This window comes from Dermacentor silvarum, chromosome 11 (assembly GCF_013339745.2).
Source record: "Dermacentor silvarum isolate Dsil-2018 chromosome 11, BIME_Dsil_1.4, whole genome shotgun sequence".
NCBI classification, from domain to species: domain Eukaryota; kingdom Metazoa; phylum Arthropoda; class Arachnida; order Ixodida; family Ixodidae; genus Dermacentor; species Dermacentor silvarum.
Genome location: NC_051164.1, coordinates 42,194,647 through 42,220,053, shown reverse-complemented (window position 1 = coordinate 42,220,053; position 25,407 = coordinate 42,194,647). Strand labels below are relative to the sequence as shown.

Here is a 25,407-nt window from a genome sequence, read left to right as displayed (position 1 = left end):
ATAGCTTGGACAAGTGGCATCATCTGGGAACCATGGTAACAGGTAGGGCCGCACGTAGAAGCAGCAGACACAGCGTGAAGTTCACGTCGCACGATTTTCACGTGTTATACGGTGAGCTGCTCCGACGGCTCAGGAACGTCTTCACCCGACCACGTTGCTGCTGTGTTCGGAAGTCGAGTGAAATGATGGGCAATGCGTCGACTTTAGGTGGCCTCAAAGCGCTCGCACTCTTGATGAAGGCATCGACGGTGTCGCAGTCTTTCCACATTAGCAGATTGAAGGCATCATCTGTTATGCCCTTTAACACGTGGCCCACTTAGACTCCGTCACGCCGTCGTCGGCTTTGCGGCAAAGGGCAAGCACGTCCTGTATATAAGTCAGGTATGACTAAGTTGCTGTCTTCGCACCAGATGCCAGCTCCTTCTTTGCTGCTGCCTTTCTACCTGCAGACTTGCCGAACAGGGAACGGATCTTTTCCTTGCATGCATCCCAGCTCCCAATTGCGTCTTCGTTATTCTCAAACCACACCTTCGCTGTTCCTTTGAGGTAAAATGATATGTTTGCCAAAGTGATCGTCTCATCCCAGTGATTGTTCTTACTTTCACGCTCGTACAGGGGTAGCCAGTCCCCGATGTCGATGTTGTCAGTCCCGCAGAATGTGCCTGGGTCCTTTAGCTGAGCCAGGACGACCGTTGTCGTTGCAGCCGCCTCGGTGGGCGCCGACCCCTCTTCATCCAACGCGGAGAAAACCAAGCGTCGGCCGCGCAAGAGCTCCGTTGTACCGTGCGGGTATCCCGCACCTCCACGAAAATGCCACGGGGATGAGAGTAGCCAAAAGGGATAGGAAATTATATTTGCAAAATATATACAGAGAGAGACGGCTGCGGGCAAGATGGCAGAACAACATGAGCGCTACTCTGATCGTCGTCTTCACCGTCTTTCTGGCGCATTCTTCCCTGCTTGGCAGGACGCGTGCTTCAGTGCGCGGGAATAGCACGTAACAATATTTCGGAGAGGAAAGGTTTCGCGACCGTATGCAGGTTGAAATGGTCTCACATATTGCTTGGTTTGAAATGATTCCATAAATTTGCTGCAGACATAGGGTTTCTCGCCAATGTGCTTGAGTTGATGTCTGTTAAGGTCATCAAACCGCGTTGATCATTTAGCCCACGCTTGCAATTGTAGAGTTTTATGCCTACGTGCCTGCGCTTGTGGACATTAAGATACCCCAAACGCGCGAATGATTTACTAGATGTTTCACTGTTGTAGGGTTTCATGCCTGTAATGGTGCGCTGATGTACGTTAAGGCACCCCGGCTGCTTGAATGGTCTACCGCATGTTTCCATTTGTAGAGCTTTTCTTCTGTGCTTTGGGAATTCTAGGCTGAGACGATCTCACGGATGGCGGCAATGGAAAAGAAACTTGCTATGAGTAACAGCTTAAGAGAAAAAAACGAACTCAGGAAATAAATAAATTTATGATTGTTCAAGGGGAAGCTCCTTACTTTTCGAAGCGAGATCAGAATGCCTTAGACCACATAGTTATGAACCGAGACACACCAAGGAAGACGAAGCATTTGTTTGCTGCGGTAAAGCTAGGGATACAATGGAACATGTTTTATTACAATGTGAAGATATCTACCCAACTTTAGGTTTAGGCTCCCCTGGACTCTTTGAAGCCCTTGCGTTCAGGGATATGAGGGGGAAAGTAAACATGTCCTCAATAGAAATTAGTAAGAGGTGATTGAACGTTTGGTCTCTGTGCGTGTGTGTGTGTGCGTGTGTGTGCGTTTAATTCAAGAGCATAGGTAGGGCATTAGGCAAAATAAGAACAAGAGCTTGGTGGCGGGAGACACCACCTAGTTTCAAAGGGGACGCTCATAGCATCCATTCATCCATCCACCAAGGCGCAATTTGAGCGCAGGCGAGAGCTTGCGCTGACAAGGAGCGGTCGGATAACAAAGGCTTTCGAGAGACAGACTGACTTGGCGTCGCTCGGATGGCCTCTCAATCGCTTCACACAACACCTGGCGCGCTACAGCGCGGCAGCAGGTGTTTTTCACCTGCTCTGCTCCGTCGAGGCACAGCGAGTGACGTGGCGTCGCAGCCGACCGTCGAAGCGCATTTAAGTTGTGGCATCGCAGCCAATGGGAATTTAGGTGTCGTTTCGCTGATACAGACGCCGCACCCCGGCTTTTTCGCATATGAGCCATTTGATGCTTTCGAATCAATATATTTCTACGTTCCCATGACCATAGACGGGAGCCAGCGACTCTGATATCCTGCCATTTCATGATTCATAACTTCATTCCCACGCACTACATCACAACAAGCATAAGTGAGCTCCAGACAACCTTCCCTGTCGTCTCGAAGTTGCTCCATTGGAAACACGGAGGAGAAGGAAATGACCATGAGCAACCGTCGTGCATATGGAAGCTGCACTACGCTGCACACGCTAGCACAACGCGAAAGACGAAGCACGTAACTGACACACTAATACAGCGCGCAAGACAAAGCACGTAACTGAATCGTCACCGTGTCAAATCAGCGCGTACAGCGCGTCGTAATTGCAGCGTCCGCGATCAACCTCAGAAACATTTTCAGAGCTAATTGCGGAGGCCACGCTCCGCTGTGCTGAGTACGGTGAACGCCACCTAGGTGGCGTTGGTAGTGCTTCTTGATGCCAGCGTCCCTTCGAATGCTGGCATCGAGGCGTCGTAGTGCTGAGACCACCGAAGCGTTCACTGTCGGTGCGCGTTAGTGTTATAATGCAGTACTTCTCTTTTCTGCTCGTAGGCGGCGGCACCGCCCCGAGCAAGAGCGCGGGTACACGGAGGAGTGTTAGATATATAAGGCGCGTCTGTGTAGCTCTCTGCAAATGCGTTTGTGGCGCAATGGGTTAAACGCTCGGCGATCTATCGTCGCGGACCGAGAGGTCGTGGGTTCGATTTCCAAATTTTGCATGTTTGTGGAACTTTTTCTTCTGGTTTCTTTCTAAAAATGAAGTAAAGGCAGGGAGGTCATCCAGGCTCACGTCCGGTTTGCTACACTACAAGGGGAAAGGGACTTAAGGGGATGAAAAGAAAGAAAGGAGAGAAAGAGGGAACGATGTACTTTCAGTGTGAACACTTCAACATCGGTTACTGAGGCCAGTCGCATTCAGGAATCGTTGCAATGCCCGCGTCTCTTTGAAAGCCTGCGACGCGTGGGGCCATGGTCCAAGAATCTGTCTCTGAAAATGGTCAGCTGTCTGATCGGTTTAGCACACTCCAAAGAACTGCTTCAAAAGTTCGGCTCACCTCCCGTCACATTCAAAACCGGCTGATGTTTCATACCTGCCAGCGCGGCTTGTACTGGGCACTGCATCATCGCCGCCGTTGCTGGACACAGGAGGCCGGTAACCGGTGCTCCTGTTTTCGGCCATGTCTGCATGCCCTGAAAGCACGCATGTTGATTCGCTACTTTTCGACACTTACTCACTTGGCTTTTTTCACAACAGCGTTACATGGTTTATAGTATCAAATGCCTTTAAACAAACAGTCTTTTTGACAAGGTGAGGCGGTTTGTGTGGAAATGTCAGGTCTCAAACCGTACTGTAATGGCGTTATAACAAAGTGTTCAAGAAATTTATATTAGTTTTGTGAATATAGTCATCTCTAGTCGCTCTGAGAATTTCGGCAATATTGAAATCGGCCTCTCATCTCCCAAATTATTTACCTTCGTACTCTTGTGTACCAGGTGCTTTTCTTTCATCTGCACAAAAAAATATCAAGTGGCAGATAGCACAATTCTAACCCTTGAGCTATATACTAAACGAGCCGCACAATATTTCAAAGAGACATCAAAATACTTTATTGAATATTTAACAAAATCACACTAATAAACTCCTAAATAATTACTTTATGGCAAATATTGCGATTTACGAATTCTAGTCAGTAACTTCGCGAGGCGTATGCACTCGGAACGAATTGTCAGGACTACACAGTTTCAAGATGACATGAGAAGTGTCCGACGAAACGCATTGGCGTTCCAATTAATTTTGCGCTTGAAAGCGTAATGCAGCGTTTTCTTAAAAAGATTAAGTGGTACAACAGCGTATAATAATTCCAAGTTTGACGGTGCATATCTCCAAACTGGTGCCAACCTCAGAATTTGTGCCAAGTTGATACGTCTTGCAAACTCAGTAGCTGCATTTCACAGGTTGAAATAGGTGCTATAAATTAAATGTTAAGAAACTTAATTCGTAAAATTTTCTTTAGTATGCAATTCCGAATTTGATTTCTCGTCGACCTAATGTTCGCCTCATCGAGTAATTAGTTCAATGGTTTGAATTGTGATAACTTTCAATGGCGATCTTTAAATATTCGGTACAGCAAAAATAAAACACTCTCCACAACGGTTACTTTGGCAGTGTTAATACGCTGAGGAATAGTACGGCTAACTAAGACAATAATATTGTGTCGTAGTAGTGACAGTTAAGAAAACAGTCGCAAAACTGTATGACGAAACTGATTATTGGGCGAACCTGTGCCCACAAAAGCAAGCTACACTCGAAGCACAACGATAGCGGCGAACTATATCGGCGATCGTCGAAATCTGATCAGCGGGGAAACGCGTCGGCTTTTATACGTGAGTCATCGAAGGTTCCCGATTATTCCCTGGTGCCCGCGTGTCTTCCAGAAAGTTCTAGACAATTCGCGTTGCTCATACAATCAGATTACACGAGCGTCGGTGACCACAGACGACGGATAGAAGCGTCGATAACGTTCGAGAAGCTTCCAATGCAGGCGCGTCCTGCGCCGAGCGATAACGTTTAATATTCGTTAGCCGGTGGAGAGTGGCCACCGGTGAAATATAAACAGGCATACGTGTCAATATGCCGTACAATCTATTTTAGTGAACCAGATACAAAAATACGAGAACCTTTATTCACTATTCGTTCTTTCAGCACAGCGAACAACCGACGTAGGAGTAGCGATCGCAGCCGTTATGTTACTGATATTGGTTAAAACCTTTTTTATTTATTGTTTTAACGCCATCGCTGCAATGATACTGTTGAAGTAGAATGCCACAAGAGACAAACAATTCAAGCGGTTCTTAAAAAAACATTTGTGCATGAACTCCCCTGGGAGATGAAGTAACTTCTCTAGCGGCGGCTCCGTATTGCACGTTTGTCTTGAAAGCGATTTGCGATGTGGACAGAGTGCCAACTGATATGCAACTTCGCGTGCTGTGTTCTCACCGCTTACGTGGCGTTGAACAGAGACGCGCGGCCCAATATCTCGAAAGCAATCTGCAAAATGGTCAGGGTGCGGCGTGTGGTTAAAGCTTCGTGCACGTTGAAGCGATAGGCAGCATGAATGTGATTTCGCTGCTGCGGGCTCTATCATGAAAGCGATCGTCTTACATGACGGACGGACGGACGGAGGGACAGTTTTCTCGTTGGGCAAACATAGAAATGCTTACGCATTTAAAAGTCATCCGTTGTCGAGGTATCGTGCACAAATATTCGCGTTTTGTCGATGCGATATGGAAGCCTGGCGCACGATGAGCGCCTGGAACCTCCCACGCAATGATTTCCCTTTTGTTTGTTTTCTATCGGTCAGTGGGTGAACCGCCTGGTACCAGTAGGTCGCCTGGTATCTCGGCGACCTACTGTCGCTTGCGATAGAAACGTGCCACAACAGATTGGAGGCCACAACATGCAATTGCAACGAGCTGCTCTTCAGCATGACTGCGCCGAGAATAACGTGAGCGGTGCTTACAGTGATCATGTTGCATCCAGTTTCGGTATCGAAGCGAAAAAAGAATTTTTGTCGAGGAATACTGCTACAATGGGAACACTTCCGCGCAGGGTGACTCACGGGGATTGTTGTTTCATCATTTTTATTTAAACTCCTTGCAAGGGCCTTCGAGCGCTAAAATGTATTTTCGTAGTATCGTACATTATTTCGTTTGAACGAAATTAACATTTTACATTTAGGTGAAATAGTGCAGATGGAAGCGCACAGTTTCAAGCGCCTCTTAATATACTTTAAATACGTAATTGAAATTTGGATGTCAAAGTTCTTTGAAAATGTGACACGACGATTTATTCGTTCGAACTGTCCAAAATTGCACTTTTGCTACATTTTCTTTCTCGTTGGGATCCACAATTCAAGAACATAAGCGCGCCGAAACACACGAGGTGAAATCACAAGCCCAACATCACCTACGCATGTCCTGCCTTATATCAACTTTTTTCGAGTCTGTTCTGCACCATTGAATTCAACAGTAAGACTTTCTTGCAGTCTTTTTTCCGGTGAATGGGAAATAAGACAACAGCGAAGTTGACCTTATCATGTAGTTACCCATTTCAAGAAACAGCCCAAGGGAAAAGCTTTGAAAGTAGTAGCACGACATTTTGAGAGCCCTTACTGCTCTTAAACTGTTAAATGTGGACCAGGGATGGAGCGAGGGCTCACGCATAATTCGCACACTGCCGCCGAAACTAGTGCTGAATCTTACACGTGCGAGCAATTTCATCGTCGCCGCGAATAACCTGTTAATCAACTCACTCGCGCGCCTGCAGTGCAACCTTGTGAATAAGTAACCATGCAGAACGCTCGCTCACAGGTGCAGGACCATGCACCTGTCAGCCAGAGGCGGTGCTGTTCGAACGTATGGTATCCATTAGCAGACATTGTATGTATGTATGTATGTATGTATGTATGTATGTATGTATGTATGTATGTATGTATGTATGTATGTATGTATGTATGTATGTATGTATGTATGTATGTATTATGAATGTTATGAATGCATTATGAATGTATTATGAATTTATGTATGAATGTATTATGAATGTATTATGATTCTATTATTGCGATAGCAATTATATGAACACTCAAAAGCAGATTGCTGCCGTCGGCGTCGCCGTCGCCGTCGCCGTGAGGTTCCGTATGACGTCAATGGGGATGAAATCGGCGCCGGTAAGTGGTTCTTGAGGGAAAGGGAAAGGTTGGCGCTATCTTCTGCAGCCCTTGAGGGAGCACGGCTCAGCGCCAATCGGCGCCGCGCGCCGAACGCTGTATGTGCGAGTGAAAGAGCGCGAGGGGCGCGCGCTTTTACGGGGAATGAACGCACGGCGGAGAACAAACGCGCGTTCTGCGCCGTGCTCCCTTAAGGGCTGCAGAAGTAGGCGTCTCTTTCCTCCTTTACAATCAGCATATATGTAGAGCAAACGCGCTTTCTTCCGACGCGCTAGAGGCCGTGGGGGAGGGGGAGGGAAGGGAGGCGACGTTTAGCTGCGGCACCAAGTGCCTATTTATATCAGAGGCTCCGGCAACAGTCACCAACGCCGCACGCATTTTGAGCGAACGCGGGCAAAACGCCGACGGCGTCGACAACAGTTATGCGTGTTGCCGGTGCTGCTGCATGTCCAAGTTTATACAGCTGATAAAGCTAATATCATTACTCCGTATAGCTCTCTACAAATTTGCTATCGCAATTGATGCTTCGCCTTTCAGGTGAAACTGCGACAACTTTTTATGAATGTATTGTGAATGTATGAATGAATGAATGTATGAATGAATGTATGAATGAATGTATGAATGAATGAATGTATGAATGAATGAATGTATGAATGAATGAATGTATGAATGAATGAATGTATGAATGAATGAATGTATGAATGAATGAATGAATGTATGTATGTATGCATGTATGTATGCATGTATGTATGCATGTATGTATGCATGTATGTATGCATGTATAAACGTATGTATGAACGTATGTATGAACGTATGTATGAACGTATGTATGAACGTATGTATTAACGTATGTATTAACGTATGTATGTATGTATGTATGTATGTATGTATGTATGTATGTATGTATGTATGTATGTATGTATGTATGTATGCTTTATTTCCACAAAACCTAAACACAGCCTTGCGGGGGTAAAGTGGGGAGAAAGCTCCTCGTAGCAGCTTGACCAGCCCCCAAAACCCGTAAAACAAAAGGAGCAGCAGAGCGGAAATAGAGTTTTTTTAAGTACTTACGATTCAAGCGCAACAACATATCATGCGTATGAATCGCAAATCGGCCGAGGAAAAAAATGAACGGAAACAAAAGAGATTTAGATTTTGCGCAAAACCGCACAATATCTCACTGCACTTGATAAGCATATAGGCAGTGCACAACTCACACATGAGAGAAAAAAATCAAGAATATTAGGAAGAGAACAACACGCAATATCAATTTTATGAACAATAAGATCATTTAGTAACCGAGGTAGCCTGGAGGGCAGCATATCTTGTACTGTATGGACTTTCGTGTTTGCTTTAAGTTAGCCATAAAAGTAATGTGTTTTATGTTTCTTTTCTGTTCATTTTTATACGCAAGCACAAGACGATAATTTAAAAGGGCCTGTACTTTCCGTGTCTTAAGTTTACCAAGTAATAAAGCAGAAGGAATATCGTATGTTTATGAAAAAAGTTGTCGCAGTTTCACCTGGAAGGCGAAGCATCAATTGCGATAGCAAATTTGAAGAGAGCTATACGGAGTAATGATATTAGCTTTATCAGCTGTATAAACTTGGACATGCAGCAGCACCGGCAACACGCAGAACTGTTGTCGACGCCGTCGGCGTTTTTCCCGCGTTCGCTCAAAATGCGTGCGGCGTTGGTGACTGTTGCCGAAGCCTCTGATATAAAAAAGTTGGCGCAGTTTCACCCGAAAGGCGAAGCATCAATTGCGATAGCAACTTAGTAGAGAGCTATACGGAGTAAGGATAGTAGTTTTATCCGCTGCACAAAACTTGGACATGCAGCAGCACCGGCAACACACAGCACTGTTGTCGACGCCGTCGGCGTTTTGCCCGCGTTCGCACAAAATGCGTGCGGCGTTGGTGACTGTTGCCGGAGCCTCTGATATAAATAGGCACTTGGTGCCGCAGCTAAACATCGCCTCCTTTCCCTGCCCCCTCCCCCCCCCCCCCGCGGCCTTTCGTGCGTCAGAAGAAGGCGCGTTTGCTCTACATATATGGTGATTGTAAAGGAGGAAAGAGACGCCTACTTCTGCAGCCCTTAAGGGAGCACGGCACAGAACGCGCGTTTGTTCTCCGCCATGCGTTCACTCCCCGTGAAAGCGCGCGTCCCTCGCGCCCTTTCACTCGCACATACAGCGTTCGGCGGCGCGTGGCGACGATTTCATCTCCATTGACGTCATACGGAACCTCACGGCGACGGCGACGGCTACGGCGACGGCGACGCCGACGGCAGAAATCTGCTTTTGAGTGTCCATATAATTGCTATCGCAATAAAATTGCGCGAAGAGCCTTCTTTTGCAGGTAGTACAACCTGCTGATATTTGTTGCAGAAGTGGTAGCCCCAGACAACAAAAATTTAAATGGCTCAGAAAAAGTGATCTATATATGTATAATCAAGCATTATTAGAGCAAGGAAGATAGTTCAAGGAACAACAAATTCCAGTGATTAGTGAAAGCTTACTAGCAAGAAAATCTGTATGTCTATGCCAGGTCATAGTATGATCAGAAAGTACAATTAGCGATTTTACGGAATTTACAAGTTGAATTTTAGAATTGTTCATTAGCAAATCTTCCTCGAGAGTAATTTACGTGTTCTTAGCGCGAAATAACGCCGCTTTAGTCTTTTGCGAATTAATCGTCAAACCTTTATGAAGTTACCGTGTGTACAGTTTATTCAAAACTGCATTAGCTCTTGTAATCAATTCGGCAGAGCGGTTAGATGACATTAGGTACATTAGCCTCTTCAAACACGTCGAAAGCGAGGTTTACATGCGCCGTATAGCACCTACCAAGCATGGTGTACGTGACGTCAGCCGGGTAGTACGGCGCGTTCCATTGGCCACCCCAGAAGCCATGAGAAATTCTACATGCAAGAGAGATTCACAGGAATATATGATTGAAGTGTAGCAGCTTTAGAACACGACACATATTCAGTGGATACGAGTCCATGTGTGATTTAAACCAATATATGCTTACATCCTTTGTTTTACTTTCAGATATAGTGCATACAAGTGCACATACACCCGAAGAAGACACAAAAGACGTGGACAAGCGCTCGTCCGCGTCTGTGGTATCTTCTTCGGGTGCATGTGTACTTATTTGCGCTATATATGAAATTAACTATGCTAGACCAACTAGCCCATCAGGCGGTCCTTCTGAAGCTTTGTTTACGCGGTAAAAAGAAGAGACATCGATGACGCGTCGGCCGCGCCATGAGCGGCGCATGGGTAGGGTGCACAAGAGTTTTAGTTAAAGTTAGGTTAAGCTACGTTAGGTTAACTATCGTATGGTGAGTGCGCCAGTCGTCCTTAACAGTCGCCCAGTCCAGTTATAAACAGCTCTGCAGGACTGCGAGTGCGCTTAATATGAGTTGCGGTCTGCAACTGTTCTATAGCCACTTCATGATGAAGTATGGCCCGCTCTACGAACGAGGATGTTCGCAGTTGACCGAAGAGGGCGAAGCTGTCGCGTCATCAAGCTAGTATTTCTAGATTGACCCACACACGTGATGCAAATAAGCACAGAATTAATTTAAACCCATCTCACATTTTTCTTTAAATCGCCCTTTATTAGGTTTCCTGAAAAGCAATAAACAGCGGAGCTTTCATGCGGAAAGCACAGTACCCACTTGGTCAGCCCTTTGTTTTTTGCAATATTACTTTTACCCGCCACGGTGGCTCAGATAGCTTAGGCATTGCGCTACTGAGAACGAGGTCGCGGGATTGAATCCCGGCCGCGGCTGCCGCATTTCGATGGAGGCGAAATGCAAAAACGCCCATGAGCTTGCGTTGTAGTGCACGGTACTCTTGGCACCCCAGGTGGTCAAAATTAATCCGCAGCCCTCCACTACGGCGTGCCCCATAATCGCAACTGGTTTTGGCATGTTAAACCCCAGAAAGAAGCTTTGGCGCGCAATTCCACGAGTCTCCTTGAAAATGGACACTCGACCGCCAACGAAAGTCTGTAGTGCGATTAAAGTTAAATTCTTCGGTTTCCGGCGGCAAAATGACGAACTCCCTATGACGAATGCCGTTGCGAGGGCCCAAGATTAAAAATGACCATCCGAGCTTGTGTAATGTGCGCATAAATCAAAACACTCCTGCGTTCTACCATTTCACCATCATCGGTGATACGGCCGCTGAGCCTGGAAGATTACCTGTGACATCCAGATCAGCAGTGCGACACCGCATCTATTGATAGCTTTCACGTGACGTTACGGACCCAGCTTATCATCGTGTCGGTGCACCAACATGCGGCTACAATGACGTCAGTGCAAGCCATCTTTTGGGCTACCGCAGCACGTATGCCGCGCGGGGATCAAACACAAACGAAAAATATATTCTTCAGTAAAAACATTTGCTTGATGTAGTGGCACTCCCCCTAACCTTAACGATAGAGAGCCGCAGCTGAAAACTGAAAGCAGCGCAAAAGACACGAACAAAGAAGGCAAGTACACATGAGGGGCTGTGTATACTTGTGTCTTCTTTGTCCGTGTTTTTTGCGCTGGTCGTCAAGGTTTTCGGCTATGAACCAACTGGCCCAAATAAAAGATTTATTGCAACTGCAGCTGCTCTTTCCATGACAATATTTTCACTTCACCCGTGCATCAACGCGCGATAAGCTAATAAAGTCATACATGTAAAGCCTCATGCTGTCTGCCAAAGGCCCGCTTTAAAGTCGAAACAAATCTTTAGCTGTCAATGCCTCTATTGCGGGTCGCTTCTACGGGTGGCAATAATCAAGGGAAATTTTACAATGCGCGTAGACTCACCCAGTGTAATTGTCCAAAGGGGATGAAGAATCCGGGGCGTCTTCACGGCTTGTACAGCGGTGAGCACTGTTAGGGTGAACACGCGAGCGCGTGGCCGACGGCACTGTCAGCGCCCCCTTACGGTCATCACTGGAAACATTGCGCATGCGCATCACGCCTTCCGCGAAATAATTGTTCCACCGCGCGCATGACGTCATGAATGCACTTGTTCGTCGTCTGCTAGCCGCATTTTTGTTTTCTAAGCCCATGCATCCTGCATTTTAAGATTTCTTTAAACATCTGTGCTTGAACAGAACAAGACAAAAAAACTTGTATATCTATGGGGGCGTGTCTATTCGTTCCCTTCAAAGTTGTTGTGCATGCAACGCCGTATATAAAACAACCAAACATCTTTCGCAGCCGTTCATTCTGTCGCCAGATTGTATTATGGCTAGGGTTCCCGATGATGAACGGCGCTCAATTGTCGATCTTTCCCTGAAAGGTTATTCCCAGCGGTGTATTGGCGCTTTAGTTAATAGGCCCCTGAAGTCTGTAGTCTGTGAACAGGATAATTCAAGCCTACAAGTATGAAGGTCGCATTCAGGATGCACCCCGCGCGCCCCGCCCTAAAGCTACCACAGACGATGAAGACACCCTCATAGTTGCAGCTGCTGTTCGTAACCCTTTCTTGCCAGCCCCAGCAATACGCGAGGACTTGGATTTGGACGTTTCGGACACCACTGTTCGACGTCGCCTGCGTACTGCGGGCCTTCGCAGTCGCGTCGCAGCGCAGAAGCCACTACTAACGGCGGCAAACAAGGACGCACGACGGCAGTTCGCTGAGCTGCACGAAGCATGGACATCAGAAGAGTGGGGTCACGTCATCTTTTCGGATGAGTCGACGTTTTCGACGCGACAAGACCAAATATTGCGTGTTTGGAGACTACCAGGCACACGGTGAGGCAAACTTCCTGCTTTGAAAAGCAATTGTTTTAGTTAACGTCACAATGCCACGCAGGAACGACCCGGACAACGTGCAAGGTGTTTCTGCCAGTGGAAGATCGAGTGTGAACGTGTGGGGTGCTGTTTCAAGATATGGTTTAGGGCCCCTGCAACGTATACGTGGACACTTATCGTCGGAACAATACTGCAACATTTTGAACAATGTGCTGTTGCCATATGCGAGCAGTTTATTCCCAGACGGTGATTACCTGTTCCAACAGGACCGGTCACCGATACACACGGCGCGGGCTGTCAAGGAGTTCCAGGCGGAGCAGCACATGCAGCTACTGGAATGGCCTCCGAAAGGAGCGGACCTGAATGTGATAGAAAACGTGTGGGGCCGTCTGAAAGCTTCTTTGGCAAGGAAGCCCCTTTATTCCGCGACTTCGGACCAGTTGTGGGCGCAAGTCAGCAACGAGTGGGAAAGGCTGAAAGCCGATCGGGAATATGTTCGATCACTTTACGACTCGTTACCGTCCAGAATAGCTGCAGTCGTTGCTGTAAGTGGTCACATGACTCGCTATTAGATTTGCTCATGTTTTTATATTTGTTCTCATGGTCTTGTTTAACTTGAATTGCAAAAGTGCAATTTCCTTGAATAAAAAGTTTAATAATTATCCCTCTTACACTCACTTCTTTCCTTCACGCGCCAATCTTCAATCCAGATGGACCTTGAAATGCAGAAGGTATCAGCTCAGCGAACAAAAAATGCGGCTAGCAGACGACGAACAAGCGTATCGATGACGTGATGCGCGCGGTGGAAAGAGTGTTTCGCAAAGCACATGCTGCGCATGTGCAATGTTTCCAACGATGGCTGTTACGCGGCGCTGATAGTGCCGTCGGCCACGCGCTCGCGTGTTCACCCTAACAGTGCTCACCGCTGTACTCGGGATTGCCTCGTCGCCGAAGCTAGTAAAAGCAGGAGGCATGTATCCGCTGTTTCTTTCTTCAGCCATGCCCGATGCGGTGCCTCTGGAGTAGTGGCGTCTTTTCGCGACAGAACCATGCCGAATCACCGCGCATGCGCAGTCAGTGCCAATGATGCAAGGGAACAAATAAAACATTTGGCACTTCGAGAACCCGAATGAAACCGTAGCGCTCATCTGAAAAGAAATTGACGATAGGGTGCGCCACTACCTAGACGCTAAAGTTCTAATATCCAGCGCTAGAACGGGCGCCCGAATGACTTGAGCTAGTTTCACCCCAACCCCTGCTTCACCCCCTGTACCTACGACTCTGTCGGAGGCAGGGGGAAGTGTGTAACGAACTACGCAAGGACGGTACCGTGCATTAGTGGTGAAGGACGAACATGAAGAATAAAGGCAGTGTTCGGGCAACCATGTTTGTTTCCGTCCGCAACCTCGTGCTCGCACCATATATATGGCTTAGTCCAGTAAAGGTGTGGAGTTTCGTTCAGTCAACACGGCTCCTAGTCACTTGTGTAGACGCGGCTAGCACCTGTCAGCACCCTTCACCGTACACATGGGATCTACAGATGTTTTTCCTGATATGTTTTCAAAGCACTACTTCTTTATATGGTGTGTGTACACCTAACCTAGTGAGCCAATACTAGTCAATAAACATCGCTATTTTTCTTTTAGGCATACTCAAGGGCGTGAATGAGTATGGAAACCGTCACTTTCGTCACCTTGGGCTGTACTTGCAACTTACGTGGGCGTTACCTAATTCTTTCTACAGAAATCTCGCTTGTTACAGGGCGATTCAGCTGCATTCTCTTATCGCAGCTTTTCCTGGTTCACGTTACGACGTCATATATTTGCACAGCCGTAGGTTATGTTTCTGTGCTGTCGCCTAAAATCGATAAACATTCATCAACGTACCTGAAAACAATGAACCTGCATCAGCTAACGTGGCACAGTTGTTCGAGTTCTTTAATGCTTTCTGCTATATGTTGTTCACTTCTCTTCTCGAGGGCAGTTATTAAGAATTCGATAGCTATTGTCCTTTGTTTTCAATCCGTTATACGGTAGTGCTGATTTATTTCATACCCGCGAAATTTACCATCATCCCACATGTTGACCAATCACACGAAAGCGCCTGTCTGCCTTAAGTCGGCGAGCAATATTATTGTTCTCACTATATAATTCCGCGTTTCAGTGGTGCTCCTGATGGTTCGGGAATGCACTACGCTATTCCTATAGCGACTGAAATCTGATTAGCCATGTTCATTTCGGTGTAGAATTGGCGACAGTATTCCTGGAATTGGGCTTATGGTAGGCACGTTTTATGTGGAACGACAACTTTTGACAATGGCAATTCCGGGAAGAGAGTAGCCCCAAAACTTTTCATGTGCGCATGTCAGTAGCAGCGTAGTCATTCACCTATCCAAACACAAGCGAGTGCCGACAGCTGCGCTGCTGCGTTCTGCGGCATTTTGTTTTGAGCGATATTCTCTGGCCGGCTGCACGTTCTATCGAGGGTGTGGCAATAGCTTCTGCCTTACAAAAGCTAAAGACTCTGGCTGCAGAAAAAGTTGTACTCCTTGCGACCTCGATGCCTTTCTATGCTGCACCTCTGTCGCGTTTTCCACGCAAGTCACACTCATTTATGAAAAATATCAGCAGCAAAGAGTTCACAATAAATTTGCGCTGGATCCCGTCTCGCATTAGTATTGCTGGAAATGACGAAGCTGATGATCCTGCCGGCACCACACTATGCAGAACATGTATGAACGAATAATAAATGTGCTCCCGTTTTGATTCTAACAATTTAGCCCTGAAGTGGACATACCAAAAGAAATCAAGTAACGAAATTGGACATCCGTACTCGATTTCTCACGCTTTCCATCCCACCACACGCGCCATTCCTAACCAGGCGGTTTCGTCGAGAGGATGCCTCGCCACTGCATCTAATAAGGACCAGATCTACATATACCCCATGTGGTTATTCAAGACAGGATGCATCAAATGTCCCTTCTGAGATTTGTGCAAAGAGAGACCAAACAGCTAACGTTGTGTGGTCGCACCCAAGCTACCGTATTGAAAGGGACGCTCTTTTTGAGAACTTGCAAAAGAAATATTTGAAAGAAATGATTTCCAGATGCGTGCCTCCAAAATCTTATGTTTTCAGAACGATACGCGATGGACAGGTGATGATACCCCATTGAGAAGAATCCACCAACACCTGAACAACCTCAGAGGTGGTCATATCGCTAGAAGACACGGACAAGAACAAGAGAACAGGACGAGCGCTAACTTTCAACTGAGTGTTTATTTCGAGAAACAACCGTATTTGTAGGCCCGCATACAGAAAACGCCCAATCATCGCAGATGAAAACCAGCCGCATGCAGGAACGCAAATTCATTTGTAGTCAGCGCAACTGAAGGGGAGCTGATGCAGCTATCACCGGCCCTCGCTATCAGAGTGGCTTCAACAACCTCTCGCGTAACTTTATCTACATTTCTATACAAAACGGAACACTCATTGAACAAGGGTTTGCACCCACAATCACTGCAATGCACGGAAACATGACCATCTCGGTATCGGTTCAATTTTTGTTTGTGTTCTCTTAACGTATCATTCAGGCACCTCCCAGACTGCCCAATGTAAACTTTCCCGCACGATAACGGAAGGCGACACACAACATTCTTTACGCACGCCACAAAAGGGGTCTGATGATTCTTTTTACAACCTCCGCGTTTCTCGGCAAACGGATCAGTGGCACTGCATAAGCTAAGCAATTTCTGCGGAGCGGGAAATATTACATGTACTTCAACCTTTCGTCCAATCTTGTTTAGAGCGTGTGATACGTAATGCATATATGGCACAACAACCTTTTTCATATGGTCACTACTGCTCACGTGCGTGCCATTCTGTTTCTTTACCTTCCTTAACGCACTTTGTGCTACTGATATAAGTACATGGTTAGGGTATCCTGCGTCCAATAGTCGTTCTTTTTGTATGTCAAAGCTGCTAGACATTTTATGGGGGCATGATTTGCGGAACGCGTTGTCAAGACACAGATTAGCGATTGATCGTTTCACCAGCTTAGAATGTGATGAATGATGCGGAAGCAGCATCTTATTGTCACGAGGATGATATTCCCAACAAATATGATGATCGAACAGAACAATTCTTAAGTCTAAAAACTCGTTGGAATTATTGACTGGTAGTTCATGTGTTATCTCCAGATTGTCAAGACATCGAGAAAAAATGTCAACTACATCATTTACAGATTGAGTGGAATTAAACAGGACTAGGTAATCATCCACATATCTAAAAACTTTGGTGATCTTCACCGCTGACATACAAGTTTCTATAACTTTGTCATAATGGGCCAGGAATATATCATTGAGTATGGGTGCCAGACACGACCTAATGCAAACCCCTCTCTTTTGAATGTAGATGTGTCCATCACATTCAACGTAGGTTGAATGTAAATAAAACGTAAGAAGTTCTAGGAACCCACTAGCTGATATGCCTGTCTTAGTCTGAAACCCAATTGCTCCAAAATGTGGCCGGTTTTCATTGCGGCTGGTTTTCATGTGCGATGATTGGGCCTTTTCTGCATGCGGGCCTACAAATACGGTTGTTTCCCGAAATAAACACTCAGTTGAAAGTTAGCGCTCGTCCTGTTCTCTCGTTCTTGTCCGTGTCTTCTAGCACTATGACCACCTCTGATGTATCTAACCAACTAGCCCAAAAAGCCATATTTGTACCTGAACAACGCCTTGTTGCCCGCGTTATTACTCGCTAGACTACGTTTGCCACATGCCGAAGTTTAAAGCAGAAAACGTTCGGGGTGGGAACAAAGTCTAGTTGAACAGCTCCCCACCTTTTTTCCACGCCCCTTTTCCCTTGTGCAATATTGGCTTAAAAGGGTTGTAGAGGCAAGTAAACTAATGCAAGTCAACACAGGCGCCATTCGTGTGGATAAGAAGGTTGTTTATTATCGACTAAGGTTCCGTCAAGTTGAGATCAATCATCCATATACCTAAAAGCCATGTCCAATTTGAGATGCCATTGCTCGCACAAATGCGATTGTCTCATCAGAATGGAAACATTTTATGGCTGTAACTAGAGCAGTGCCAGTAAAAACATATTACTTCCACATAGATAAAAACTGCAGACCTTTGGAAACTGACAATGGTTTCGCCAAGATAAGACAATGATAAATAAAATTTATTGTAGTCAGTGAGCTTATGATGCAGTGAAACTCCAAGCGACTTGAATTTAACACAGTGCCACTGCTACCATCCGCTCACTTTTGAACATTAAAAACAAACGTAAATATTTAAAGGAGCAATAGATGGAGGACAGACGAGAACAATTATATTATTAGCACGCATACAATGTCAAGCACAGAAAGATTGTAAAAGTGTGGCATGGGTGTCGTTTATGACGTTTCTCTTTTCTGAGGGAAGTGTTCCATCGACCAAACTGGTCGCTGCCCTAATCATCGCCTGAGGCACCATCGAGCTTTATTGAAAGAGTAGCCATTCTCTGACTTGGCTGTGCACTGCCGTGAGCGTAGGTGCTGTCCGCTGATAACTCATGCAATGGTGCTTCCACGGTATAAATACAAGAAAGCACGTAAACTCGACAAACCGTTCTTTCCCCAAAATGCAGGCGAGAAGTGTGTAGCCAAGCCTTCAGTTTCTTTACACAAGGAAGTATAGACTATCTAGAAACTCACCTTTACTAACTGTTCTTTTTATTTATTTCTTTGCAAATGGTTCTTTCAGCTGTCCCAGATTATCTGTCATGTTCTTCAATAAACCTTCAGTTGTAATACGCAAATCGTGGTGTCACCTTGTTCTCGTCAGTCGTGTATTTAGCACTTGTTTATTTATCTTGCATTACCAATTCGCTCAGCAGTCAATTGCTCAGCAGTTAAACAAAGATCTTTGGCATCAATGAAAGAACCAACACTGCCTCGCATGTGTCTTGGCAATCACGGAATAAATCAATGCATTAGTCTAAATTCCAAGCCATGAATTGTCGTGGGTACGCCATGGCTAAATATTGTCGCAAAAATCACTACGAACTTTTTGTCGAAGGCAACGGAGCAACATCGCAATTACAGAACTGACTTCTTATTTTTACTGGAAACCTTCCATCAATTCAATAATTATTCATAACTACGCGTTTCCTGCTATTGAAATTGCGAAAATTACCGTAATTGATCGAGCAGTCAAGGTTCTTTTGTTACTCATTCTACGCTTAGGTTACACAAAACGTAAAATTGCAGCCCAATCGGGTTTCTCTTAATGACACAGTTACTATGTGAACAGCGTTCACTGGTCGAGAAATTAAAAAATTTTTTGGCACACGAACTAAGTAATTCTGGCGACAGCGTATTGTTTCGTGATTTCAAAGAGCTAGCTGGCATCCTTTACACTGTGCATTACACTAAGCCATTTTCCACTTCGTTAGAAAGAACCTGGTATTCGCATGCGCTGCTTAGCGTAAGTTGCTGAGAGCTATGAAAGAACATCAGCGTTGTTTCCTGCACGGGTTCGCAATCACGTTTCTGTGGAAAGGTCGCGGGTGATTGACTTCATATGCGCACCAATCACACTGTTACGGCTGCCCCCCTCCTGTGCGTCACGAGATGAGTGGCCAGTTGAACGTCATCTCTAAAGGAATCTCCACACAAATAGCACGTAAGCATCTCGCACAAGTGTCCGTCGACGTATCCTCTATCTGGTAAACGAGTGCCGCATTCAGCAGACTGATGCAATGTTTCGTCCGCATGGTGAAGGCTATGACTTCGGAGACTTGAGCTGTTCCCAAATGACTCACTACATATTTCGCAGACGAAGGGTTTCGCGCCCGTATGCAGCTTCATATGCGCTTGGAGATATTCCTTGCTATGAAATGATTTCATACATTTTGGGGAGACATGGAGTTTCTCGCCTATGTGCTTTAATTGATGGTTCTTAAGGCTATCCAACCGCGTGAATGACTTCCCACATGTTGTGCATTTCTCCGGTATTATGCCTGTATGCGTGCGCTTGTGGCCATTAAGATGGTGCAACAGCTTGAACGATTTACCACATGTTTCGCAGTTGTAGGGTTTTATGCCGGTATGCGTGCGTTTGTGGATATTAAGATGGTCCGAACGCGCGAATGATTTACTACACGTTTCGCAGTTGAAGGGTTTTATGCCGGTATGCGTGCGTTTGTCGATATTAAGATGGTCCGAACGCGCGAATGATTTACCACACGTTTCGCAGTTGAAGGGTCTTGTGCCTGTATGGGTGCGCTGGTGAACGTTATGGTGCCACGACTGCTTGAACGATTTACCGCATGTTTCGCATTTGTAGCGTTTTTCTTCTGTGCTCTTCTGGTAATGTCTTAGTAACTTCGTAATATTTACAGAGGGTAAATCACATGCATCGCAAGTGTAGCATTCATTGCCGTAGTGCTCGGCAGCGTGTCTCCGTAAGGCATTCAGTCTGGTGTAAACTTTGCCGCAGACACCGCAGACACCGCATAACTCGTGCTGTTCGTTTTCCTCGGTTCCAGTAGCATTTCTGCAAGTAGACGTACAAAGGGGCTCAAGATTGCGCACCGACTACTGCTACCGAAATATAGCAGCACGTTTTCACCAATGCAGATTTGAGAAGAAAAATAGCGCATTTATGTTTAAGCCACTTGCCTAACCGGAGTGTTATCTTCATGCGTTTGAACTTATCGTTCGATTTGGCTTCTAGCGTAGCATGTCTTGAAGACTGCTGAATTTGGCGGTAGGTGACGCGAAAAAACGCAGTCCACCTTCAAGTGGGAAATAAGAATTCTCTATGTTCTCCTAATATATGACATTTAACCTACATTTAACAGATGTAGGTGAATACAAATATCTCCACTTGGCTGTTACCATGAAACGTTCCTCGTCTAACCGTTGATAATATTGGTGCATTTGAGGTTTGCGGGACATGGCATGAGGTCCGTCCTCGGTAGTTAAACGTTCGGCATTGAAGAAGACTTTTGTACAACCTAGAGTCGATCTCCGTCTTTTAGGACCCCTTCTGTGTTAACGACAGTAATACATTTCAAATGGTACAAATGACTACGGTTCTTCTCTTTTTCAACAAATAAAAGTGTACACACTCCCCCGTAGGGCATCGTGGGCCATAATTCAATCGCTTCATTTCAGACACGAAGGCAAACTTCTGGGCTCCCATTTCACAAAACGGACGCACGTGCGCTCATTAAGCCGTTTTTGCCGAAGGTACTGAGCAACGAATACGCGTATATTCTGGTTCCACACGCAGCGCGGATTACTGCTTACGTGCTTTCAAGCACAAATATTGAATGATCCACTACTGAGGGATCTTATTTTTCATCTGACTGTGCAAGCATGCCGCATTTTTACTAATATTATGCCAGCATGTTTTTTTTTATTCCATATGGCCGCCCTCAGACAGCACCTAGCGTTAAATTAGCGTACGCGACACATATATAACGAGGTGTATTTTTCAACGTTTATAAGTTTAAGGTTTAAGTTTATAGGCTCATAACTATCGATGGTTGTGGTGTCACGCTAAAAAGTAGGCCGATCCTGGTGACAGTGCCGAAAGGATCCAATCTCAATTGCACACACCTCTGGATTCGGGGACCTGTAGCGCACTCTTGAAGTACCCTTGTCACACGTGGCACCAAAAGAAACAAGATCACCAGGCCTTCCCCTGGCGAGAAAATGGGGGTAAGCGAAGATTGTCGTCCGATTCTAGCGTGAGTGCTCCCGAAGCCCAGGTGAAACGTAAGCGAAGATCCGCGTAACCCGAGTTTAGGGCAAACGAAGCGGAACGCCTGCGACAGCGTCGTCTTGCCACAAGCTTCGCTTACCACCATTTTCTTGACAGGGGAAGGGCTCTGAATTTTTCAGCAGCTACGCTGTTAAAGCTGGAGGAGCAACGTCCGAAGTCCGCAGGAAACTCCGCACCTATGCGAACGACATTGGGTTGCTTGCTAACAAGCACCCGCCGTGGTTGCTCTGTGGCTACGGTGTTGGGCTGCTGAGCACGAGGTCGCGGGATCGAATCCCGGCACAGCGGCCGTATTTCGATGCACGCTAAAGAACCTCAGGTGATCCAAATTTCCGGAGTCCCCCACTACGGCGTGCCTCATAACCAGATGGTGGTTTTGGCACGTAAAACCCCACAATTTAATTTTATTTTATTTATAAGCGCGCGTGCGATCGTGCCCGTAAGGCCGATCCCGCGTATCGGCAACTGCAAAGCCCCTGACCGTCTACAACAGCAATCACCAGGCAATGCTGTGCAAAGTGTAGAGTCGTACGTGAAAGTGTGAGTGTGCGTGTAATGAACGGCTACACGATCTAAAATAAAGGCTATGCAACTTAACGAAATGTGTCTTCATTCGACTTCAACATTCAAAAATACTATCCTAAACAAGTAATCAAATCACAAATGTATCGCACCGGGTCGCTCAGCATTTCTTGGGGTCGTTGCGGGGTCTTTGGCATTGGACTTTGGATTGATTTTTGGCATTGGATTCAGTTTGCGCGGGAGAAGCTTCGCGTTCAACCATCTTTCTTTAAGAGAGGAGCTTGGACTTTTTCGCCCACTCTTCTCGGTCGACGCGCAGATCGTGACGTTGCGTCGCAACCAATGGCAATATAGGCGCCGTTTCGCTGGTACAGACGCCGGACGCCGGCTTTTTCTGTCAATGAGCCGTTTGACGTTTTCGCATCACTATATTCCTACGTTCCCAGGTAAATAGATGGGAGCTGTGCAGCGCAAGCTGCCTGTTAATGTAATGCTCCTAATGGCAATTAATGGCCGTTCCTGTTAATGGCACTGACGCTCTGCCATTTCAGTAATCATAACTTTGATTCCGCGCTCTAGTTCATTAGTGCAAGCATAACTGAGCCCCCGGCTGCATTCAGCGCCGTCTCCATGTTGCTTCCACGGAAAGATTTCTCCAAAAGTTGGGCTCACCTCTCGTCGTTTTCCGAGCTGGATGATGCTTCATCCATGCCAGCACTGCTTGTACTGGGCACTGCCTCATCGCCACCGCTGCTGGACACAGGAGGCCAGTAACCGGCGCTTCCGTTTTCGGCCTTGTCTGTATTCCCTGAAATCATTCGTGTTGATTCGCCATTGGGCGACAATAACCCTCATGGCATTTTTTACACTAATGGTAAATGTTTTACAATATCAAATGCCCTTAAAAATATTCTTTTGGATGCGGTAGCTCGTTTGTTTTGAAAGGCCACGTCTAAAGTAGTACTGTGATGGCGTTATGACCAAGTGTTAATCAAAAAAATTATTTTAGTTTAGTCAATATAGTTATGTCCAGTTCCTTTGAGAATTTCAGCAATATTCAAATTGACCTCTAATCAGCCAAATTATTTATCTCCCCTCTCTCGTGTACCAGCTGCTTTTATTTTAGCTGCAACAAATTTAAGAAATTGCCAGTGGCAGCCCAATTGTAGCCCCTGAACTGTAATACTAGATGGGCCGGACAATACTTCAAAGAGAAATCAAAATTCTCATTGAATAGTTAACACAATTGCACTGATGAGCTTCTAAAAATTACGTTTTGGCCCATACTGAAACTTACAAATTCTAGCCGGTGAGTTCGCAAGGCGTATGCTGTAGGAATGAATTCTCAGGACTACACCATTTTCGAGATATGAAATGTCAATAAGCCTGATGAAATACATTGGCGTTCCAATTACTTTTGTGCTTCAGTGCATAAATCATCGTTTTCTTAAAAAGTAAGTGGAACAACAGTGCACTTTTACCACAAGTTTGACGGCGCATATCTCGAAACCGGTGACGTCATCATAATTCGTACCAAATTACTATGCCTTGCAACCTCAGTGGCTACATTATGTAGGCTGCAATAGGTGCTGTAAAAAATTTTAACTTAATTCGTAACATTTCTTTATTTGTCAATTGCGAATTTCATTTCTTGCGGAAGTATTGTCCGCCTCATCGATTGTGCCTTCATTTATTGGCGATTTTAAAAAATTTTGTGCAGCTAAAATAAAACACCCTGTGAAACGGTTACTTTAGCATGCAGTGTTCATAGGCAGAGGAATAGTACCGGCAGTTAAGACAAAAATAAACCACAGGATCTATATTAGTGAGAACACATATAAAAATACGATTTACTCTATGCGACAGTGCTTTCTTTCCGATTCGTTCGTTCAGCACGGCGGAAAACAGCTGGACGAGCAGTCGTCGTAGCCGGTTTGCTAGTTAAATAAAGTTTGTTGAAAACATTTTTTTTGTTTGTTTTTATTTTAATGCCCTCGTTGCAATGATAGTATTGAAGTACGGAGCCACAGGAGACAAAAACAATTCAAGCTGTTTTTAAAAAGCCATGCGTTGTCGAGGTATTCGTTGTCAAGAATTAGCGATCTTTGTCGCTCTGATACCGAAGCCTTACGTACAAAGAGCGCAGATTAACGGATCACGCGAAGCATTCCGTCTGGCTTGCTTTCTATGGGTCAATGGGTTGGTCTAACTTCACGAAGGTCATGTCTCGGCGACCTAACATGGCGCGTTTGCATCGCAAGCGACAACCGATTGGATGCCGCAGGCTGCTCGACAACGCGGCGGGACTTTCATGGATTATCGCGTGTGCAGTTTCGTTATCGAAGCGACAAAAGCGAATTTTTGTCCACGAATACCTCGAAAATGGGAGATGCTTTCATGCCGAGACCCACGCAGATTGTTGTTTCATCTCTTTTAAAACTCCTTGCACAGCTTTTCGGTTACTAAAAAGTATTTTTTGTGATCTTGCAAATTCTTTTTATTTATAAAAGTAAAAACCATTTTTCATTTAGGTGAAATAGAGCAGATGGAGGCGTACTGTTTCCAGCTCCTCTTAATATACCTTGAAAACTGAAATGAAATTTGGATATCAAAATGCTTAAAAAATGTGAGACGACGATTTATTGGTTTGAACAGTCCCAACTGACACCTATGCTGCATTTTCTGTCTTGTTGGGAATCCACAACTCGAGAATGCATCGGTGCCCAAACAGACGAGAGCATATCACATCCCTAACATCACAGACGCATATCCTGTCCTATGTCATCTTCGTCCGAGCTTGTTCAGCGCCATTTAATTTATTAATTACGACTTTCGTGCAGTCTTTTATCCCCATGAAGTCTGAAAACCAGGACAAGAAGAGTAGCAAAGTTGACTTGATGATTGAAGTTACCCAGTTCAATAAACCGCCAAGAGAAAAGCATTGCAACTAATGGCACGAAATTTTCAGAGCCCTTACGGCTGATTTCGTTCATAACGGCGGGGACAGGAACCCTTGTACTGAAAACATGGCCTAATTGTTTCGCTGTTGGGGCTAACCGTTTTCACACAACAAGAAATGTCTTCTGGTGCATTTCCCGTTCTGGCTCTTCTGTCACGCAATATATGAATGCACATATTGCTGTCTTAAAACTCTTAAATGTGCACAGGTGATGGACGAGTTTTCCCGGATAATTCGCGTACTGCCACCGGAAGTAGTGTTGAATCTTGCACGTGCGAGCAACTTCATCGCCGCAACAAATTATGTGTCAGATAATCTCAATCGTACATCAAACAGCATGCGACTACAGTTCAGCCTTGAGAATAAGAAACCATTCAGAACGGAGGCTCACAGAACCATGCACCTGTATA

At 45.7% G+C, this 25,407-nt stretch overlaps 1 protein-coding gene across 3 annotated transcripts in view; it reads right to left on the bottom strand.

Annotated features, from left to right (window-relative positions):
* The window catches only part of LOC119432535 (oocyte zinc finger protein XlCOF6.1-like), a 64,186-nt gene that overhangs the window by 6,057 nt on the left and 32,722 nt on the right, over window positions 1-25,407 (bottom strand). For 2 of the 3 annotated variants that reach the window (XM_049658984.1, XM_049658983.1), the window contains exon 3: window positions 3,335-3,434. In XM_049658984.1, the coding sequence (XP_049514941.1) occupies window positions 3,335-3,434 (100 nt within the window). Of the gene's footprint in view, window positions 1-3,334; window positions 3,435-17,866; window positions 20,281-25,407 lie in introns of those variants that run through there. The other variant, XM_049658982.1, reaches the window with a different exon arrangement.